The sequence below is a fragment of the Bemisia tabaci genome, chromosome 1 (genome assembly GCF_918797505.1).
Source record: "Bemisia tabaci chromosome 1, PGI_BMITA_v3".
NCBI lineage: Eukaryota > Metazoa > Arthropoda > Insecta > Hemiptera > Aleyrodidae > Bemisia > Bemisia tabaci.
In genome coordinates, this window is record NC_092793.1 from 15,899,779 (window position 1) to 15,918,710 (window position 18,932).

At 39.6% G+C, this 18,932-nt stretch overlaps 1 protein-coding gene across 3 annotated transcripts in view; it reads left to right on the forward strand.

Annotated features, from left to right (window-relative positions):
• The window catches only part of LOC109040367 (uncharacterized), a 57,110-nt gene extending 40,737 nt beyond the window's left edge, over nucleotides 1-16,373 (forward strand). For 2 of the 3 annotated variants that reach the window (XM_019056302.2, XM_019056293.2), the window contains exons 3-4: nucleotides 4,008-4,112; nucleotides 15,888-16,373. In XM_019056302.2, coding sequence (XP_018911847.1) covers nucleotides 4,008-4,112; nucleotides 15,888-15,949 — 167 coding nt within the window. In that variant the 3' untranslated portion in view covers nucleotides 15,950-16,373. Of the gene's footprint in view, nucleotides 1-4,007; nucleotides 4,113-11,298; nucleotides 11,456-15,887 lie in introns of those variants that run through there. The other variant, XM_072296814.1, reaches the window with a different exon arrangement.
• Nucleotides 16,374-18,932: the final 2,559 nt, after the last annotated feature.

Genomic DNA, 18,932 nt, shown 5'->3' on the forward strand with positions numbered 1-18,932 from the left:
TTATGATACGTGATCATGACGCTTTCGCCTCGCTGCTCTAATATCACGAGCTGAAATTTCGTGTCTCGAGTCCAGGAAAGTTTCGGCAGGATTCTGCTGGGATTCTATGTGTAGGGTAGAAATTCATATCGCTCCAATCAGTGTTCGAAACTCACCTTTGAGTTTTAGGAGCCACGTGGCGCATCAAGCCCGATTTTTAGGCGCCATTGAAGATTTTTTAGGGGCCAAATTGACTTTTTACCTATATATTACGGCGCATTTGGTGAAAAGTTAGACGCAAGATGTTTTCATAACAGAAGTAATAAGAAGCTGTACCTTAGGGAGGACAAAAGCACTAAGGATGAAATCGCGAGGAATAAAAAAGGCTTTTACTTGTAGTGCTGAAAATTTCAAATAATCACCTAATATGAAAATTCGGATTTTTAGGGGGCAATTTTTAGGGGCCACGTTGGCGCAGAGGCTTCATTTTTTAGGCACCATGGCCGATTTTTTAGGCGCATTTGGCGCGTTGGCGCCTGTGAGTTTCAAACACTGGCTCCAATTTACACAAACCATGCAAACATACGAAATGATAAAATGGGACGTGATGAATTTCACATGAGAAAGATTCAGGCAAATTTGGACAATTGATGGTGGAAGGTCAATTTTTCAGCAAAGCGAAAAAATTCGCTTGGGGACCAAAACATCCAGGTTTTAGCTTTCGATTGTAAACAATTTGAATACTCTCAAGAATATTAGGTCAGAAATTTGAGTCTTGCCCTCCATTTAAATGTATGTAACACAATTGATTCTTGATGAGGCACTCGCCTAAAATCGATATTTTTAATGGATTTAAATGGAAGAAAAATAGTGTTGTCAGTTTGCAAAATCGCCGTTGCTTGTGCTCTCGAGTGTCAAAGTCACCGCACTTTGACTCCGTAAGAGGCAAAGAAATGAAGAAGAATTTTAAGAATATGTTGCAAAAATTAATGACGAAGACTCTAGGGAATTTCCGAAAATACTATGTATTTAAAAAAATGTATGGGTTTCTCGGATTACAAAACTTTAATATTTCTGATAGAGCAGTAGCATTTTTAACAGGCAGGGCCACACCCAATTTCCAAGGTAATTTGGATTGTAAATGAGAGCGTGGGGAAATTTTTGAGCCTTCAGCCAAGGATGGAATCAAAATTGACATCTGTATTAATTTCTCCTCACTGATAAACTCTGCGGACTATTCTTGGTTCATTTTTAGACCAGGATAATAAATTTATAAAAAAAAAAATAAAAAAATTCTCCCGCGAAAAAAAGTGAAGTCGTTAACATTGAAAAAAAGAAATACATAGCTAATAGTTAACTCGAACTGCACTGCAAAAAAATGAACTAAAATGTTTGCCTCTTTAGAAATACATGTCATTAGATTCTCTATGCTATTGGTGCTTCGATGGATGAATCAGAAATAGTAGTTCGTGAATCAGTCCAACTGAAGGTACAACTTTTGGTACGATTCAAACTGGATAGACAATTTTTCACATAATTCGTTTTCCCCTGTGAGTGCATCCACGGCCCATAAAATTATCATAATATGCGCATCAATTATAAAATAAACATTATTATATACACTATATCATCTGATTATCTGCTACATCAGATACTCTTTTGAATACAGAATACAATTTGTTGCAGGTCTTATTCTTCAATTCCTCATTTTTTACATGACTCAATTTTCCCTTCTAGAAAAATTCCCTCAGTATACCGAGTTTAACTTACTTGCACCTGAATTCCGCAATGAACAGTCCAATTACTGAATCCGGTAATATTTATCTCCAGTTTAATCAGAGACTGCACCTTCGGACAGTTAGAAAACTTCGAGCCTTGTGAAGGTCGGAGACAAGCAAGAGGAAGAATTAAGAATGTTGATTAAGATGTAGCCTTGGATCGAAAGAAATTGTTTCGCGGACCGAAAATCATTTCATTAAACGGTTATAAACATCCGTGTGATTATCTCAGAGGCAGAGCGCAGTTATTTTAAAGAGTATTTTATTGATTCGATTACCGTTACGTCAGGATCTGCGCTTTAATTGCCCCCATGATGCTTTCGTGCTCACTCAGGTGTAGAGGTACAGTTCGCAGAGAAAAAACTTTATCTTTAATTTGGAATGAGCATTCAGTCGTTTTAGTTTGCACTATTGCGGCCTCATGCGTAATGTGGATAGTTCTTTTTTTGCTACACACTGACCATGACCAAGTAAATATCTGGGTGAACAGTGCATCATTGATGGCATACTATATTATTTTAATTATTAAGGGAAGAATACTAAGTATCATATATGGATCTTATCTTATTAAAAATATTTTGAGAAAATATTTTATTTTAAATCTTGTGTGCAATGTTACACCATCCCAGATGAATGAAACTGACAGAAAAAAAATAATTCTTGGCAAAAATATTCATCAAATCAATCTGAAATGATTGAAAAAGTTAGAAATAAAAAAATCCGGGAATACCAGAAATTCTTCGGCCAAACAGAGAGCGACGCTTTCTTCTAGTGAAAGGATTGAGATGCTATACTTCAGTTTCTCTACATAGGTACTCTGTTATTTGGGTGCTACAACTAACGACAACTCCCATGCATTTCTGAAGTGGTGAGAAAAGTGAAAGTGCCTTCAATTTTGAACATGCAACACGCACATCCGTGGGACACGTATAGTTGCATCAAGGCGCTACCGTCAACTCAGTCTAGTCTTTGTGAAGCGGAAACGCCTCCAATTTTTTAATATGCATCACGAACATCCAAGATACTGAAAATATAAGCAAAATTTGAAAACCTCGTAAATTTGTATTACAAACTTTTGAGAAAAATAAAAAAAGTAGGTTGTAAAATTTATTTACATGGGAGGATAATCTCGAGGAACAACACTTTTCAGTGCTGATTGATGAGCAACATGTTGGAAAATCGATTTGACAAACAGGCCTTAGTTTGTCGATCTCTCTCAGTCTCCAAATCGTTGAACACAGCAACCGTTAGCTGCTATCGGAGTGCCGCAACCCATAAGAAAGTGTCGCGAGTCCCTGAGAGTATCTTTCGCGCCTCACTATTTGCACTGCTCTGATGTCCGAGATACCTTGCCTCTGAATTTCTCGATTGATTGGTGATCTGTGATCGCGGCGCCACGCCGGGCATCGATGAAAATCCGAGTTACCGATTCGATACGCCTCTTTGTGCCATGACAGACATGCTTACGCTCCCCCTCCCCTCACTCCCTCTCTCTCGGAAAGAATTCCCGACTCGTAATTAAATTATTTTCTCGGCCAGACTAAGCTCCGCAAAATCGGTCGTGGATTCGAAGATTCGGGGCGTCGCGATTGCGCAAGCGTGGGATTATCCATTTCCAGGGCCTCCCGTGCTTTATCGGCCATTTCCACGGATTTTTTAATGTCAAAATTATTGCCCCCGAGCTGGGGGGGGGGGGGGCGTCTGACTCGCCAACTTTAAACACTTTCACTTTGATGATTGGTGAGATAACTATGTCCACAGAGCTTATTGTGTCCGTTCCCGCGGGGAGTTGATAGGCCCCCTCTTCCCCCGCCCCTTTGCCGCTTTTCATTGAGAAAGAGGCCTCGAAGCTTGGCTGTCTTGGGCGTTCGAATAGTTACATTAATGGCACTTCGCTGTTCGCATACCTGTGCCCAATTATGAAAGTGGGGGAATATATTTTACGTAGGTGGATAGTCAGATTAGGCATTTTGCTGAATGTATAGGCAGATATTCAGTTATTCTTCCTTGAATTACGATACTGAGATTTTTTTTTATTTTTAAACAGCAAATTGTCTAACTAGTATGTACCACTCTTCTGAGAAAATTTTGATCATTTCAAACATTTTTTCAAAGAACCTTGGCTCTAGATGAACATTTATCGCAAAATTGCTGGATTTTTCATTAAATGCAGATTATTGACACGTTTATTTTCACAAATGTATAATATCAATAGAAATTTTCTCAGTTTTCACGGTTTTCTTTTTCCAGGACCAGTTCTTTTCCCTCCCTCTGCCATGGCCATCGGACCCGAAACTAGCGGTGTCGTAGTTGGAGCTTCCGGATTTGGATTCGTCCCTCCCGGACAACAAAAAGGTAATTATTAAAATTAGTTCAAAGAAGGAAAAAAAACGAGTTTGAACTATAATAATACATATCCAGGGCGGTTCCTCGTATCTTAAGAGGGATTGTGATGCTTGTTTTCGTTACAAAATTCTTTACTTGTTTCTCTTCAAAATTCAAAAATTCTTAAAACTCTTCAACTCATTTTGTTTGTGTGTCCTCAAAAACTCTTTTTTTATGCCTCACCATTGTTAAGACTGCACAGAATGTATGTTTAGTAGCAATCAACAAAACATATCTCAATTCTCGCGGGTATTTAATGACAGCCGAGTCCCAACATTTCAAATTATATCAATCAATTGATGATTAGTGATTTATTCATGATACATCTGTAATGAACTAATTGATAAAATCAAATAGGTACCTTTCCATTTCTGTGTTCCAAATCCTCAATTTGTCCTCTACATCTGGCAAAGAGGCTGGTGTTTCTGTCAAAAATATCATGCATCCAAAAAATTTAAGGTCCAACTGCCGAAGTTCCGGTCAGGCATCTGAAGTACTTAGGTATGTACCGGATACTTCAGATGTGTGACCCGAACCCTTCTGTATGTACCTAAGTACTCAGATGTCTGACCCGAACTTCGGCAGCTGGACCTCAAGTTTTCGGATGCGAGATCCGAAAACTTCAGAGATCCACATGACCTCAACTTCGGGTCCAATGCACGAAGTTTTTTTCTCCGTGCGCATTATCCTTTGTTTACACTGGAACCACCGAAGACAAGAATAACGCGGTCAATTGATCGTTCTGTAACAAAGGCGATGGTTGTCAGAATCGGATACGGGTGCGGAAATTCGAGCCGTCGGCAGATAATTAACGTCGGCGATACATAATGAAGTGTAGGTGCGGCCGAAAATCGCCCAGGAGGGAAGGAAACGGCTGTTAAAAAAAAGGAAAACGTGGCGAGGAGGGGAGGTGGAGGAAGAAACTGCAGCGTGAACCGGTGAGCAGGTCACTGGATTTCCTACACGCGCGTTCATTCATTTCCTCGGTCGCGTGGCCACCTTCCGCGTTCATTAATCGCCCGCCAGACCACGTGGTCGGCGCGTCGGCGGGCATCGATAATAAAGGCGCTCGATGCGGTGGAAGAAGAAAAAGGGGGGTGACGTCACGGACCACGCGAGTGACCGGAGAGGAAGACCCATGTTTCCGATTGCACCGGTGACCGGCGGAGGTCAGTTCAGTTGATCGGCCGTGACCGTCAAAGCCCCAAGGTCCGCGGATGAACGTACGCGCCGCCGCTCTTTATGGAGTGATTTTATTGCTCCCTTCAGGCCGCGTTGCCACGTTACGTCACACACTGTGACGTCACCTCGATGCAGAGACAATATGCTTTTTTGAGACCCCGCAGTAACAGTAGTTCAAGGTATGTAATCGGGTGAGGCACAGTTAAGCGCTCAACGCACGAACCAGGGGCTCCGAAGAAGCTCGTCGATAGAATCGTTGAATGCAGTGGCGTGGCGTGCTTTGCGATGTATCGATTGATTTGCCATTTAAACCCATGGAAAAGGATCGATAAACAGGATGTTCGCGAAGAACACCTTAATAATCGATTCTATTCCGTAGTTTCTGATGAGGAGACATCGACAATCGATCATTCACGCCTCGCCACTGATTGAATATAACCCTTCAAAGATTACGCGAATTTCCGCGAGTGGATGAATGCAAATGTTGGCACAAATGCATCAAGTATTGACATTAACAGAGCGTTTTTCGCCTTTGGTTTAATGGTTTGCAGCCCCGCTAATCTGGTTGAAAAAATCGACCACGTACGCTCGCGGTTATTCTCGCTCATGCAGTAGAACCGTTTAGTCTAGGTTGAGGAAGTGGATAATCTCTTGAAAACTGATAAGACTTAAGAGAATTGAAGTTGATAACTTGAGAGGGAAGAAGAGGATGAAGAATAGAGAAAGAAAAGGAATAATAAAGAATGCAGAAATCCGAAAGACGAAGAAGAAATGAGTAAGAGAGGAGGAAAGTAGAAAGGAGAGAGAGAAATAAGTGAAAAAATGTTATAGTCATGAAATTGCGTATGGGTCACATTATGAAATAATCTCTCTACCAAAGCGAAAGAGGTTACTTTCATGCCATGCCAGTTTGCCTTCAATTTTTAGTGTAGGCAACGCGAGCTCCCTCGTGGTCGAATAGTGGTATCACCGTGAAAAGGCGCTTTCACTCGGGACACGCTAACGGGAAGAGGCCACTTTAACGCCATGTCGGTTTGCCTTCAATTTGTAGTGTAGCGCTCTGCTGTAAAATTGTCTCTTGAAATCTTTCTGAAGAGTTTCAAAATTTTAATCAGTTATCATTGCTAGTTTTATGAAACTGTACATTCGTGCCTATTTAATTTTTCGTTTAAAAAACATAAAAAAATAGAAGATCTCAAAGCTTCCCTCATTCACAACAAGACAGTCATCAGTCTACATTGCCCCGTAGGAGGATAACGCTATTTCATGTAGAGCGGCACTCAATATTTTTTCTCATAGTGCTCACTTTAGTATAGTGCCACGCACAGTGGAGCACATCAATGCTGGAAGTCGAAAATAAAATTTTTGACAGAGACTTCAATTTTTTATGTCTATCGCGTCACACATTTAACTTAAAGGAGAGTTTCTCTTTGAAAATTTATCGAGCAAACCAATGAAACCACTTTAAAATCTGTACAGTTTATATTCATGAAGATTTGAGCTTTTAAAGCTTTTATTTCATGACCGACATCGCCAATTGGCTCGCTCCACTGTGCGGCAATCTGATCCGTGATCTTGGCAATGCCGCGTGAGATGACAGCAAAAACAAGCGGTGCAAGTGAAATGTCTCGATAGAAGCGTGGCGCGCGCGGAGCATACGTGCTAGTTCCGCCGCAAAGTGGATCGAGTCAATAGGAGAGGTTGGACAAAATTTTGAAACTTTGAAAGCTTATTACTCCGTTGACACCAAATGTTGAAGTTTTAAAAGTGGTTTCATTGGTTTCCTCGTGAAATTATTTTTCAGAGACACCCCTCTGTATTTAAAATGTGGCGAAATAAACATGAAAACTTGCAGTTCGAGTCAGACATTTCATGGCGGACCTCTCTGATTGACTCGCTCCACTGTGCGCCGCACCTATAGCGCCACCGCGGCCTTGGTGGCGTGTGCCTGGCATCGCGCTGCTCAGACAAATACTCCTAATGACCAGGCGTTTTTTTTTTGCCCCGATGATGCTCAGATTAATCGATTGTAGGAAGTCTGTTAGATTTACGTGTCACTCTATAGATCGCATGACAGTTTAGTCGCACCTTAATATGGAGGAAGTGATCCAGCCATGTTTTGTACACAATGCTCCGGAAGATCTGCCCCTACAATGAAAATTTGAAGTTAATTATTACTTCTTAATTAATTATTAATGCCAATCATAGACAGGTTAATAAAAAATAGAGCTGGTATTAAAATTGTCAGAAAAATTGCTGCAGTCAGAAATAATTTGCAATGACCCACGCTTACGGACAACATAAGTCACATGGTCCGGGAACTGGAATCACGATCATTTCCGCAAGGAGGATGTCACGTGGCCTACCTCTAAAGTTAAAGGCAAAATTTAGGTTTGCGCAAACTCTATAATGCATCTCGACGGTGAAACGGATCCCTCGTTTGCGGTGTTTCAGAATTCCCACTCCCATTCTATTCCGTCTTGAAGGAGACCAAATTAACATTATTTCTTGACATTTTCACAGAGTTGTCTTCGCACAGAGGAAAAACACATGGAAGTTTTCGAGGATTGACTTTGAGTAGTTTTCCATTTTAAAAATGAAGTATGATAGGAAGCCTACGACGTCGCAAACCGAGATTCGTGGTCTAGCAGTGTCACCGTCGATTTGTGTTGATTTTGCTTTTGCATTCAGAACACGACTTTGAAATGATAGAGAGTCCAAAAAAGTGTAGGAAGAGGAAGAAATTCAAGTTTTCTTAGCAAGCTGAAAGAAACTAACAATCCTAGCGATTACGATATTGCAATCCTATTGGTCCGTCATGGGAAAATGGAGCCCAAACACGCACTCTCAACGAGAATCCCGAGCATCCAGGCTCATGAACGCTCGTCAAAGTGAACGCAAGGGTCACTCAGTTCTGTTTGTATTCCGCCGAAAGTTTCGCGGAGGTTAAACTATCCGGCCCGGAATCACTGGCGGTCAGTCGTGAAAGTTCACCGCCTTTGAGGCTCCCCCTCGGACCAATTCACTCCCGCTTCTCCTAATTATTAATTATTCAAAAGGCGAGGGCTGATTAGGCGATGTCTCCGGGGTAAATCCTCGGAACTTCTGTAGGTAATTACAATTGTAAAGAAGAGAATGAGCAAAACCGGAGCCGGACACTCACCGGACCTTCTTTTCCCCTGCAGTCCTCCCCCCCTCCCCCGAAATCAATCCGAAGAATCGAGCGTCTCTCTCCGCGGCTATCGGAGCGCGGGAGTTGATGAAGGAGGGATAGAACTTTTACCCCGGTCCCTCCGGACTCAAAGGGATGCATCGGAGGCCGGTCTTTGAGAATCAAGCTGCAGATCAAACGAATCCGTTGGCAGCGCTACAGACGCGCGCCCCTTTCCACATCTTCATTTCCGGCGAAAATCAACTTCCGGATCTCGCGCACTGGTGCCAGATTCAACGGCGAACCGGCTGCGATATAGGGTTTTCCGATGCAGTTCGGCAACAGCTGTCTCGTTCATTAGTTGGTCCGGTGATGATATGCCATTGTGCCCTCATCAAACCCAGATTTCCTTGTTTATGTTCAATATGCAACCCACCCGATCGATCCCGTAATCGTGTTTTTGTTTCGAACTATGCCGCACAACGGAACGAGCTTTTGGAAGAGCAGACGTGAGATTTTTCGATAAAAATTCAAATTTTGATGGTTATTTGTCATTTAATACATTATAAGGAATGTTCCGATAGTAAAATTTAAAAGGAACCCAATGAAAGCACCTTTAAACTGTTGCGCGTTTTAATAACAGAAATATAAGCTTTTTAAGTTCCAACATTTTGTCCGACTTTCCTTACTGACTCGCTATTTTTATAAAATAGAATGAACTCTATTAAATGTTAGAAGCAAAGACGCATTATATTTAAAAACTACACACTCAGGTAGATCTACTTTCCATATTACGACCAATCATCCAGAATAATCAATAAGAACGATGAAACTTTACCATTCTTAGTTTTATCTGATACTCTCGCTTTTCTAAAAGTTCCTCGAGGAACGAGTACTCTCTACGGCCTTTAGAAACCGGCAACAACGTATGAACAACTTCTTCAGAGATGATTTTGATAACATTCGACACAAAGTAAATGCCTTTTTGGGGAGCAACCCACATCAGGCCATGGACAGGACGGTCCACCACAAAACTGTCAAGCGAAATTTCTGCCACTCTGCACCCGTCATTCGCACTTCAAAATCTTTTGTCCGCGGACACTCAATCCTTTCAGTCTACCGAAGGTCCGTTTCCGTTTCCGTTGACTCACGGAAACAGTTGCCGATTCGGTGACAAAACTGCAAAGATCTCATTCTCATGGGTGACTCGCGGGCGTATGATGCGCCTTCAAAAGGTTTAGATACCATCTGGCCACGGTCGCGTTAGAATAGTTGTATCAAAATTTAGTCCCATTCATTACAGTTTGGCTGGGCACCTTGCAAAACAATGCCCTTATTTTAATGGCTTAACTCGAGGATAGCAGTTATACAACGTTGCAGAATTAAAAATAGATGTAATAATATTCTCGGGCGAAGTTTCTTCGGATTTGTTTTTCACGAGTGTAAAAATTAGTTTTAACACGGTTATCCGTGGACCACATATCAGAAGCGAACATTTTTAACCGTTTTCTTCGTATGAAGTATGTGTATTTCGTTATTTTATATTATCTTGTGCCTCATACATTTACGTTCATACGTTGACTTGATTGGATTTAAGATTTTGCCCCAGAAAAAATGCCTTGATAAATTAAATAAATAAATAAAAATAATCACATTATGTAAAATAAAGAAAACATTTCTGATTTTCAATTTTTCTCAGATCGCAAGGGGAAGGCTATGTGGTTTTTATGATAGCTCCGAAGAAGTATCGTTCCATTCATAATCTAATTTAATCCAGGGCATTATTTTTATTTTGAAGTATTTATTTTTTTCATAATGTAGAATCATAAATTCCTCCACTCCCATTTTTTCCTGTAGTTGGGATCCCATGCGCTCCATGCGCTCCCATGCTCCCAATTCGGCAATCCTGGTATTGATTCGAGGCGTGCAGAACTTTTCTGACGCGGGAGCGAAATTTGTGGATCTGTTCTGTCAGTTTAATTCCAAAGTTTTCACGGCCATGTCTCTCCGTTGTCGGTTGTGAAATATTTTATTAGCTGTTCATTTTTGTTCGCAATGCCGAAACCAAAACAAGCTATCTTGCCGAAGCTAAGAAAATACACCGTGCTTTACCAGCATAGGCTTGAGCGAGGAAATATCTCCTTATTCCGACAACATTAGCACAAAGGGGCTTGCTCCTAGTTATAAATGGGCAGGAAATCTAATCGAATTTAGCAGGGAATTTATCCACTCGCGGAAAGGTACAAACCCGTCATTAGCTGTCTGAAATATCCTCGAGAAGTTTCGAAAGCGTCAGAGAACTTTACTCTTGCTACCTTTAATTACGTTCTGTGAACAGTCTTAATAGGTGAGGCGAAAATGAAGATTTGGAGGTCAAGACTCTCCAGCCCCCTCTCAATTATCGTAACTTACCGTCAGGGTCCCTGCGCTCCCACGATTTCATTCTTTCCCTTCGCCGAGATTTTGATCACTTTTCATTCTGTATTTTATCAATGAATGGTGTAGTTTACGATATTTTCAGTAACGTTTTTGTGAATTTAAGAGCGACACTCTAAAATTTGGAAAATATTAAAGCCTGAAAATATCAATCGATCTGTTCATGCACTATACCACAACCTTCAATTCTATTTTCAACATGTCGATAAAACTTTCTTTCCGTGTGACTGTTTTACTTTCATTTATTTGCTGTTCCGTTTTTCTCTACTCTATAGCTATATTTATTCATTCATTACTTTACTACTTTTTTATTCATCTGTATGTTTATTTTATGTTTTCTCATTTTTTTTAAAAAATTTCTTTTCTTTTTTTCTTTCTTCTTAATAGCCTAGATTAAGCAGACCCTGCCTTTTTGAAACTATCTAGATCTACTTTTTTCATCATAATTGAAGATTTTTTTCCACATCATATCAAAAGATTTTAGCAGCCTCTTCAACCTACGTATCATCTTATGAGATTAATGGGATTGTGTATGTATTTCCAATTAGCATGCACATTTTTTTTATCAATTTTATTTTGTTGCATCTCCTGCGTATGCTGCACCTGATTACCACTCTAGTTTTTGACGTAAAACCTCAATTATGATTGAGAAACGTCTAATCCAAACGATTGCATGCATCGCACTAGCATATAAACCTGTATAACTTACTTTAGATCCCAGAATGAGTGGTAAAACTATGTAATTTCTATTTTGAAAACAGTTATGATGAACTTCCAAATGATAAATTTCGATAACTTAAGAAGAATAAGTATATTTATAATTTTTTCCCTCTGGCGCCGAAAGAGAGCTCCTTTAAAAATTGGAAAAATCCACTGATCTTTCGTGGAAAAATTCACTGACATGATAAGGGGTGATTTGTGAAGACAGAATTTCGATAGTCCTTTTGCAAGTAAGAGCTCACCCCTGCAATAACTCATAGATTCTGATCGATTCAATGGTTGTAGCTAAGAGAATGGTCGGGAAACTAAGAGGAAGAAGTAAAATAATGGGCAAAAAAATGATGAAACAACTCCATAGCTTGTTGATTTTGTAAGAAGCTAAGGCATTGTTTCTTTTGTGCGAGGACCCGTGTGGTCAATGGTCGTGGAATGACAGGTGCTCGCAGTTCTGCCAAACTGAACACTCAAATGATCATATTCTCGGATAATTCGATAGTAGTAAACAATTTCCGATCACGATTCGGCAAGAAAAATCAAAGTTTAGAAGAGACAAGTAGAGATACCGCCATTTTTAATCTATTTTAATTGCAACGGGAATCGCAGCTGACAAATCATTTCCCCATAAAAATATTGTACTAACCATTTTGATTCACTGTTCGGTAAGTTTTTCCTTTCACTGGCATCACTGTTGGCCATCATACTGATGCCGCACAGAACCGCATGCACACGAAATATCAATTTCCGAGCTCCGTCGATGGATTCCAAACAATACATCACGCACATTGCGGATGATTACCGGGGGTTTATCCCCGGAGCAGAGGAGGAGGGGGGGGGGGCTCAAATTCATTTTCCGAAGAATTAATATTTTAGTTCCCTTGATTGTTGGTTTCGTCCGTTATTTCTACTCAAGATCAGCCGATCGGTTATGTCCGAAAGTTATCGTCGCTCCTCTGACGTAAGGCGTACCTCAATCCACGTGAGCCCTGTTTTCATATAACTCTACGTTTTCCATGCTCATGTAGTTATAGAGATACGCTCGTATGTCAGCAGATGACGTTATGTCCTCGTGCCTCCGTCTCTACGCAAGATAATAAGTTTCGATTTCCATCCTTAGTGCGTCAACGATTTTCCTCAAGTTTTTCATCCCATGACTGTTCCATCTAGTTTGCACCACAGAGAGAAAGAAAAAAGAGGTGTCAATTAGGTGTTTTATTGCACATAAATTCCACCATTTCCTCTCTAATGAAAATATTTTTGTACGTAACAAAACAATTCTCGAAACAAAGATGGACTAAGTTTGTTGTCGTCTCCATGATAAAACTTTAGCAGGAAGTCAAAAGTTCCTCCAAAAATAACTCGCAACCAGCTTTTTGGCGGTCCACAGCAACAGTACATTATAGCTTTCACACCTCTAAAGCTTGTTAGATTGCATTTAAAAGTTATCAGAAAACATTAAGGAAATTTATCGAGTGCAATATTGTTTTCAATTTTGACGAACTGCTTATTGGAGCATCCTTTTGATTTCAAGTTGCGAGATTTGTAATCGCGACGAGTATGTATTAGATATAAAGTTGTATTTCCATGCTGAGTGTCACATTAGATGCGCTAAGATATGATTGAGGGAGAAAGAAAAATTATTAGTTTAGCTAGTTTTTCACCGCTACTATTTCAAGATATGAATGTATATTTTGATACTAATTTGTCTACACCCCTAAATTTAAAATTAGACGTGCGCTAAAAAAATTAAATGAATCTCCGTTTAACTCCACCCCCTTGCTGACCGGACGAGCTCCGATTTTGGGCGGCCCGAGCGAATGAGGAAAGAACAAAACTGGAATCCCGTCTCATGTATGTGACTTGCTGACTCGTGCCCCTGTCAAAATAAATCTTCGCTTTTAAACTGTTACCTTTCATCCTTGCGCTCCAAATTTCGAAACTTTATTATTTATCCCCGTTTCATTGCCGTTAATGTGCTGTTTAGGGGATTGCGCGGCGCGGCAACAATCGCGGAATTAGTATCTAATTGTAAGCCGCAGCCATAAATCCCGCGGGGATCTTGAGGGGTGCGCCGGTTATCGGCTAACCCTTTCCCGGGGTTAAAACCGGTGACCTACAATCCCGAAGATAGTTCCGAATACCTAATGAAATTAGGCAAACCGGACCGCAAAGCCGGACTTTCCCTGTTTGAAAAGACTGTCACACGCACTGACTATTAACCCCCACAGAATGGAGTGAATCAATGCTTCGGTCCCCTGGATGAGCGTGCTCCATCTCTCTCCGGCTCTTTTTGTTCGGTCGTGCGAGGGAGAGACGGGAGATGAGCGCGGCGGCTGGTGGACCGGACGTTTAGGCTGACCTCTGACCGCGTAGCTAACATCTGGAGCGGCAAACGAGTTGCTCCGGGGCTTTCGGGGCTGAACGCAGGATTTTCGGGGCGCTTTGTGATCGCGGGAATTTGAAAAGGCGGAAGCGCCGTGCTCGGTGCGCGTGTAATGTGCGCACGTGTGCAAACAGCTCGTGTCCCCGCCAAAATCGGGGTGCCCTCCCGGTCAAACTGTCGCCAGTAGCGTGCTGGATAAAGGCTGCGCAAGCTTGGACATCCGTGAATCCATAAAAGCACATATCGAAACATAAAAGTATTATACTCAATCAGGTGAGATATCCTAATCTAATAGAAATCACACAATCATAAAAACGCACAGAGACATCGAGATTTTTTTTTTTTTTAAATTAGATCAGGCGACTTCTTTAGGGAAGTACGATTATATGTTCAACTTGAATAAGAGTTATTTAAGCTTTCATAAGCAGGGGTATATAGAACTCCCTTCCTGGAGTTCTAGGGTGGGGAATAAAGTGTGTCCGCACCTTTCCCATCCAGGGCGGGTAAAAAGGTGTGACCACGCAAAATTAACACAGAACATTTCATCCACGAAAGGAAAATGTGAAAATATACGAATATTTATTATTGGAATATTCATCTGCCATAGATATTTGTTCGTTGATCAATAATTTAAGTACTTGATTGATTGTATTATGTGGTTTAAATATCTCTTGATATATACATTTTTCGTGAATTGATTATGTAATTTATTTAACCATTGTTTAACTTTAGGACAATTATTAGTTTACAAATTAGTAACTAATAGTATTATTAGTGGTAGTAGTAGTTGTAGTAGTGGTAGTAGTAGTATTTTAGTGACTTATATAAACTAATAGCAGGAGCTTTGTGATGTAAGCTGCGGAAGAATATCGTTGCCCCTCTGATGTAAGGCGTATCTCAATTTCCACGTGAGCCGTGAAGAGCGTGGAGTTATATGGGAAATAGGGCTCACGAGGAAATCGAGATAATTCGCTACGTCAGAGAAGCGACGATATTTACGGTAGCATGGAATATGCGCGATAGAAGTTCCTTTTTCCGAAGGAAATATTTTTTTATTACGTATGTGTCTATTATTAGTCATTGGTATATGTAGCTACTATAAAACTATCAAGTAGAGTGTAACATAATGTATTATGAAGCAAGATTTACATACATCGTATGATACAAATCCTCTAATTGGACTTCATTTTGCAATTGGGAACCAAAATATCTGGAACAAACATAAAAACGCTTATCTGCACGAGGAAACTAATGGCATACATGTTGTTTCTAAAATGAGCCAGAGATTGTGGTTTCCAATGGTAAAATTTAGTCAGATTGATAAGAAGTGTTCAACGGAGCATGTTTTTTGGCCTACCTCAAAAATTGAAGGCGAAATTGAGTCACGCGTAGCTTCCATACCCCTTCCCATTTCTGTGATTTTTCCTACCTCTAAATTTTCAGTTAAAGGAATGTTCTTCAAAAGATCAAGAAAGCCTTTTTTTCTTTTTCTTTTTCTTTTCTTTTTTCTTCTTTTATTGCTCTTCTACTACGCATGCACTCGAATCAACCTCTAATCCGTCTCGAATTTCATATGAAAACTATAGAAATACTGAAAAGATAGACTAAGAAAGAGGGATTATTTAATAAAATTTATCAACGATCACTTGCGTCAATTGACTTAGACATTGTTTTTATTGAGTGTTTTTAGTATATGTATGATAATAGTTAAGATGTAGTCTACTTATGATGTACTTGTACGTAAGATTTACTTACTCTAAGAAGTTCTTCATTCAAAATTATAATTTTATATGACCATGAAGGGTTTTGAAATTAGTGATACTCCCGCCATATCTATTTTAAATTTTTTTCTAACGTGGGTCAATTTTTGTTTCAGGATTCGGACATGCCCGCGGTGGTCCAAACTTCTTCGATATGTTCGGCTTCCGCAGGCGATGATCAACGCCACAGCTCTTTTTCTGATCCTCATCTCAGTCAGAATCTCAAAACCTACTCTCTTCCACTTCCTAAAATAATCCTCCTCTCCGTATTATTAAATTAGCCATAAATATGGATACCAGAAAGTATTAATGGTTTGTAGAAAGTGTAAATCTATATATGATAGGAACTCAAGTGCGATATTGTGTAGTTGTTAGTTACTCCAATCTAAGGATCCTAGATTAGTTGTTCCTGTACATAACCTATTGTATTTATTTATTTGTTGCTTAGGTAAATCTCATTTGTAATATTTGGTTTGTGTATATTAATTAGGTCGTTGAAGCGCTTCTCTTCATCATACGATGAGTATTTATTTTATTTATGAGCGTTATTTATTTGAAAACTTGTTTTTGATTGAGTTTAATAAAAATTGACTCGAACTGTACGTGCGTGGTCTTGAAATTCTTTCACCGTTGTCTTTCGATTTCCGCTCGCCATTGGTGTGTCGGGCGCGGTGACACAACGCTTACTTCATGAGTGAGAATTGAAGGTTATGTGACAAAATCACATTTGATGATATTAGGAGTCCAACCTGACATTCCTCAACGTCGATGCCAAGTAGACGCCAAAAATATCAAGAATTTACAATATTTTAATACAGAATTGTTAAATTATACCCCGATGTGAGCATAGTGTTTCTCATAATTTTCCGGTGAGATGTATAGAAACAACACCTCTGATACTAATAATTCAAGGTTCAAGGCATGAAGCCTCACTTGCACTGTTCTATAATGCGCTATGCCGTTTGAAACGCGGAAAGAAAAATGCGACACGCATTAATTTTCATTCAGGAAAACGGAAAAGAAAACCAGTGAATCGAGAAAATATGTGAGCATGTATATATTCGCACTTATGCCACATGGTGGGAACCTCGATGATCCAAAGGGCGCTAAAATTTTGATTTTTTACTTTCTGATCTTTCAAAATAAATCGTGTAGGTTCTAGAAAAACAGACAAGTAAATCCTTATGATAAGGTCACTTTAATTCATTTCAATTTTTTATAAGAAAAAAAGTTGCGTAAATGCTACCGACGTTTGCTTTACTCTTTCTCCCATCAATTCAAAGAGTTCGAAGTAGGTTTCATATACGAGAAAAATTCAAGAGAAAAAATGTGGTAAAAAAAATACATATACACAAATAAATGATAAAACCAATTAGTTAGCTCCACTAATTCAGTTTTATATTAGTGATACATTTAATGTAGATAAAAAGTGAATATTTGAAAAAAAAAGGACACAAAAATGAATCCAAAATTTCGGTCGTTGAAAATAAGAGGCAATGGGAAACCCGAAAAGTTAATCTGAAACTAATAATTTTCTTTCTTTGCTGGACTGAAATCGCACTAATGCAATGCTTTAATTCGTTATAATTAAATGCCTATTTATTAAAAGTATAATTCAGATACAGTCAATCTCGGAGTTAAGGATGGGTCTATCGTTGGTAGACGTAGACCGTAGTTCCATTTATCAAAATGAAGTTCATTCATAAATAATCACAAAAAAGTGACAGCTCTAAGGACTGTTTCAATTAGATATTAGAGTGAATGAGGGAGTCTTCAGTGCTGATTCCTTGAGTGGAAGCCTGTAAAAATATGATGATATCGTGCCATCTTTGCAAAGAGAAAAAACCATGATGGGAATTGATATATTATAGTGCTGTTTCACATGAACTTCATGAATAATAATCCAGATAATAATCCTGAGGTAGTGATAAAAGACACTTCTATTAGTGATTGCGACTATTAATAATCAGGGGACTATATTGAACATCTCTAATATGATAATTTTGAGTAAAGTTTTTGTCCTTAGTGTGCCTGTGCATGCGCGGTCACCGCTAACAAGATCACAATCACTGCAAATCGTGTGAGAAATTCTCCATTACAGTCCCCATTTGTTCTGTCTCCGAGCGATTGCTTTCTGGAATTCATTCATGCAAAACTGATTGACTCATTCCTCCACCAGATCCTAGTTTTTAAACACGTCAGTTTTCAGGTTAATGAACAGATCTCCAGAGCACGAGACAGGAGAGGGATCAAACGTCTCAAGGCGCGTGTTAAGTACCTATTTAGATTTTTAATCCAAGTGTACGTTTATCAACTAAGTATCCCCGGTGGAAAATACAATAGTTTAATTATGAAGGAATTACATGAGAAAAAAAATGCTACATGGTTAATTGCGCTTGCTGCAAAATCGTTTATTGATGGTGAAAGACTGTAGATTGGAAAATAATCATTAGATCCGCCCACTAATCAAATTTTTTATAGAGACCTACATATACTATTGACGCGTCAATGTATGCGCGGAGACATTACAATTTGAAAAGTGCAATGGAGATGTTGCATGTGTGAGGAATTTGCGATTTGACCAATGATTCTTATGTAACAGTTCGCGAGAAACACGATGGTGCCACTGGTTTTCTCTGAAATCAACTCCCAAGCTCAAAAAAAGCTCTCAAGTTGAGGCCAAAATGGAGGGATATCTCACGCTATCCTGAGAGTCCACCTTTACATCAAGACAAACTCTCCATGCAAAGATAGGGAGCAAATACATTGACTTGGCTGCCACTTTATTTAGGGACTCTAAAATTGAAATCACGGCAACCCTGTCAATGTATTTGATCCCTATCTTTACATGGAGAGTTTGTCTTGATGTAGAGGTGGATTCTCAGGATAGCGTAGGATATCCTCTCCATTTTGGCCTTGACTTGAGAGCTTTTTTTGAGCTTGGGAGTTGATTTCAGAGAAAACCAGTGGCACCATCGTGTTTCTGGCGAACTTTCACAGAAGAATCAATAGTTAAATCGCAAACTCCTCACAAATGCAACATCTCCATTGATGACGTTATCTCTCGCGATATTATATTCGATGCAATCCTATACGCTTCCGTCTCATCCGAGTAGCAATGAACGAGATGTCGATGGACGGGAAAAACTAAAAAAAAGAAT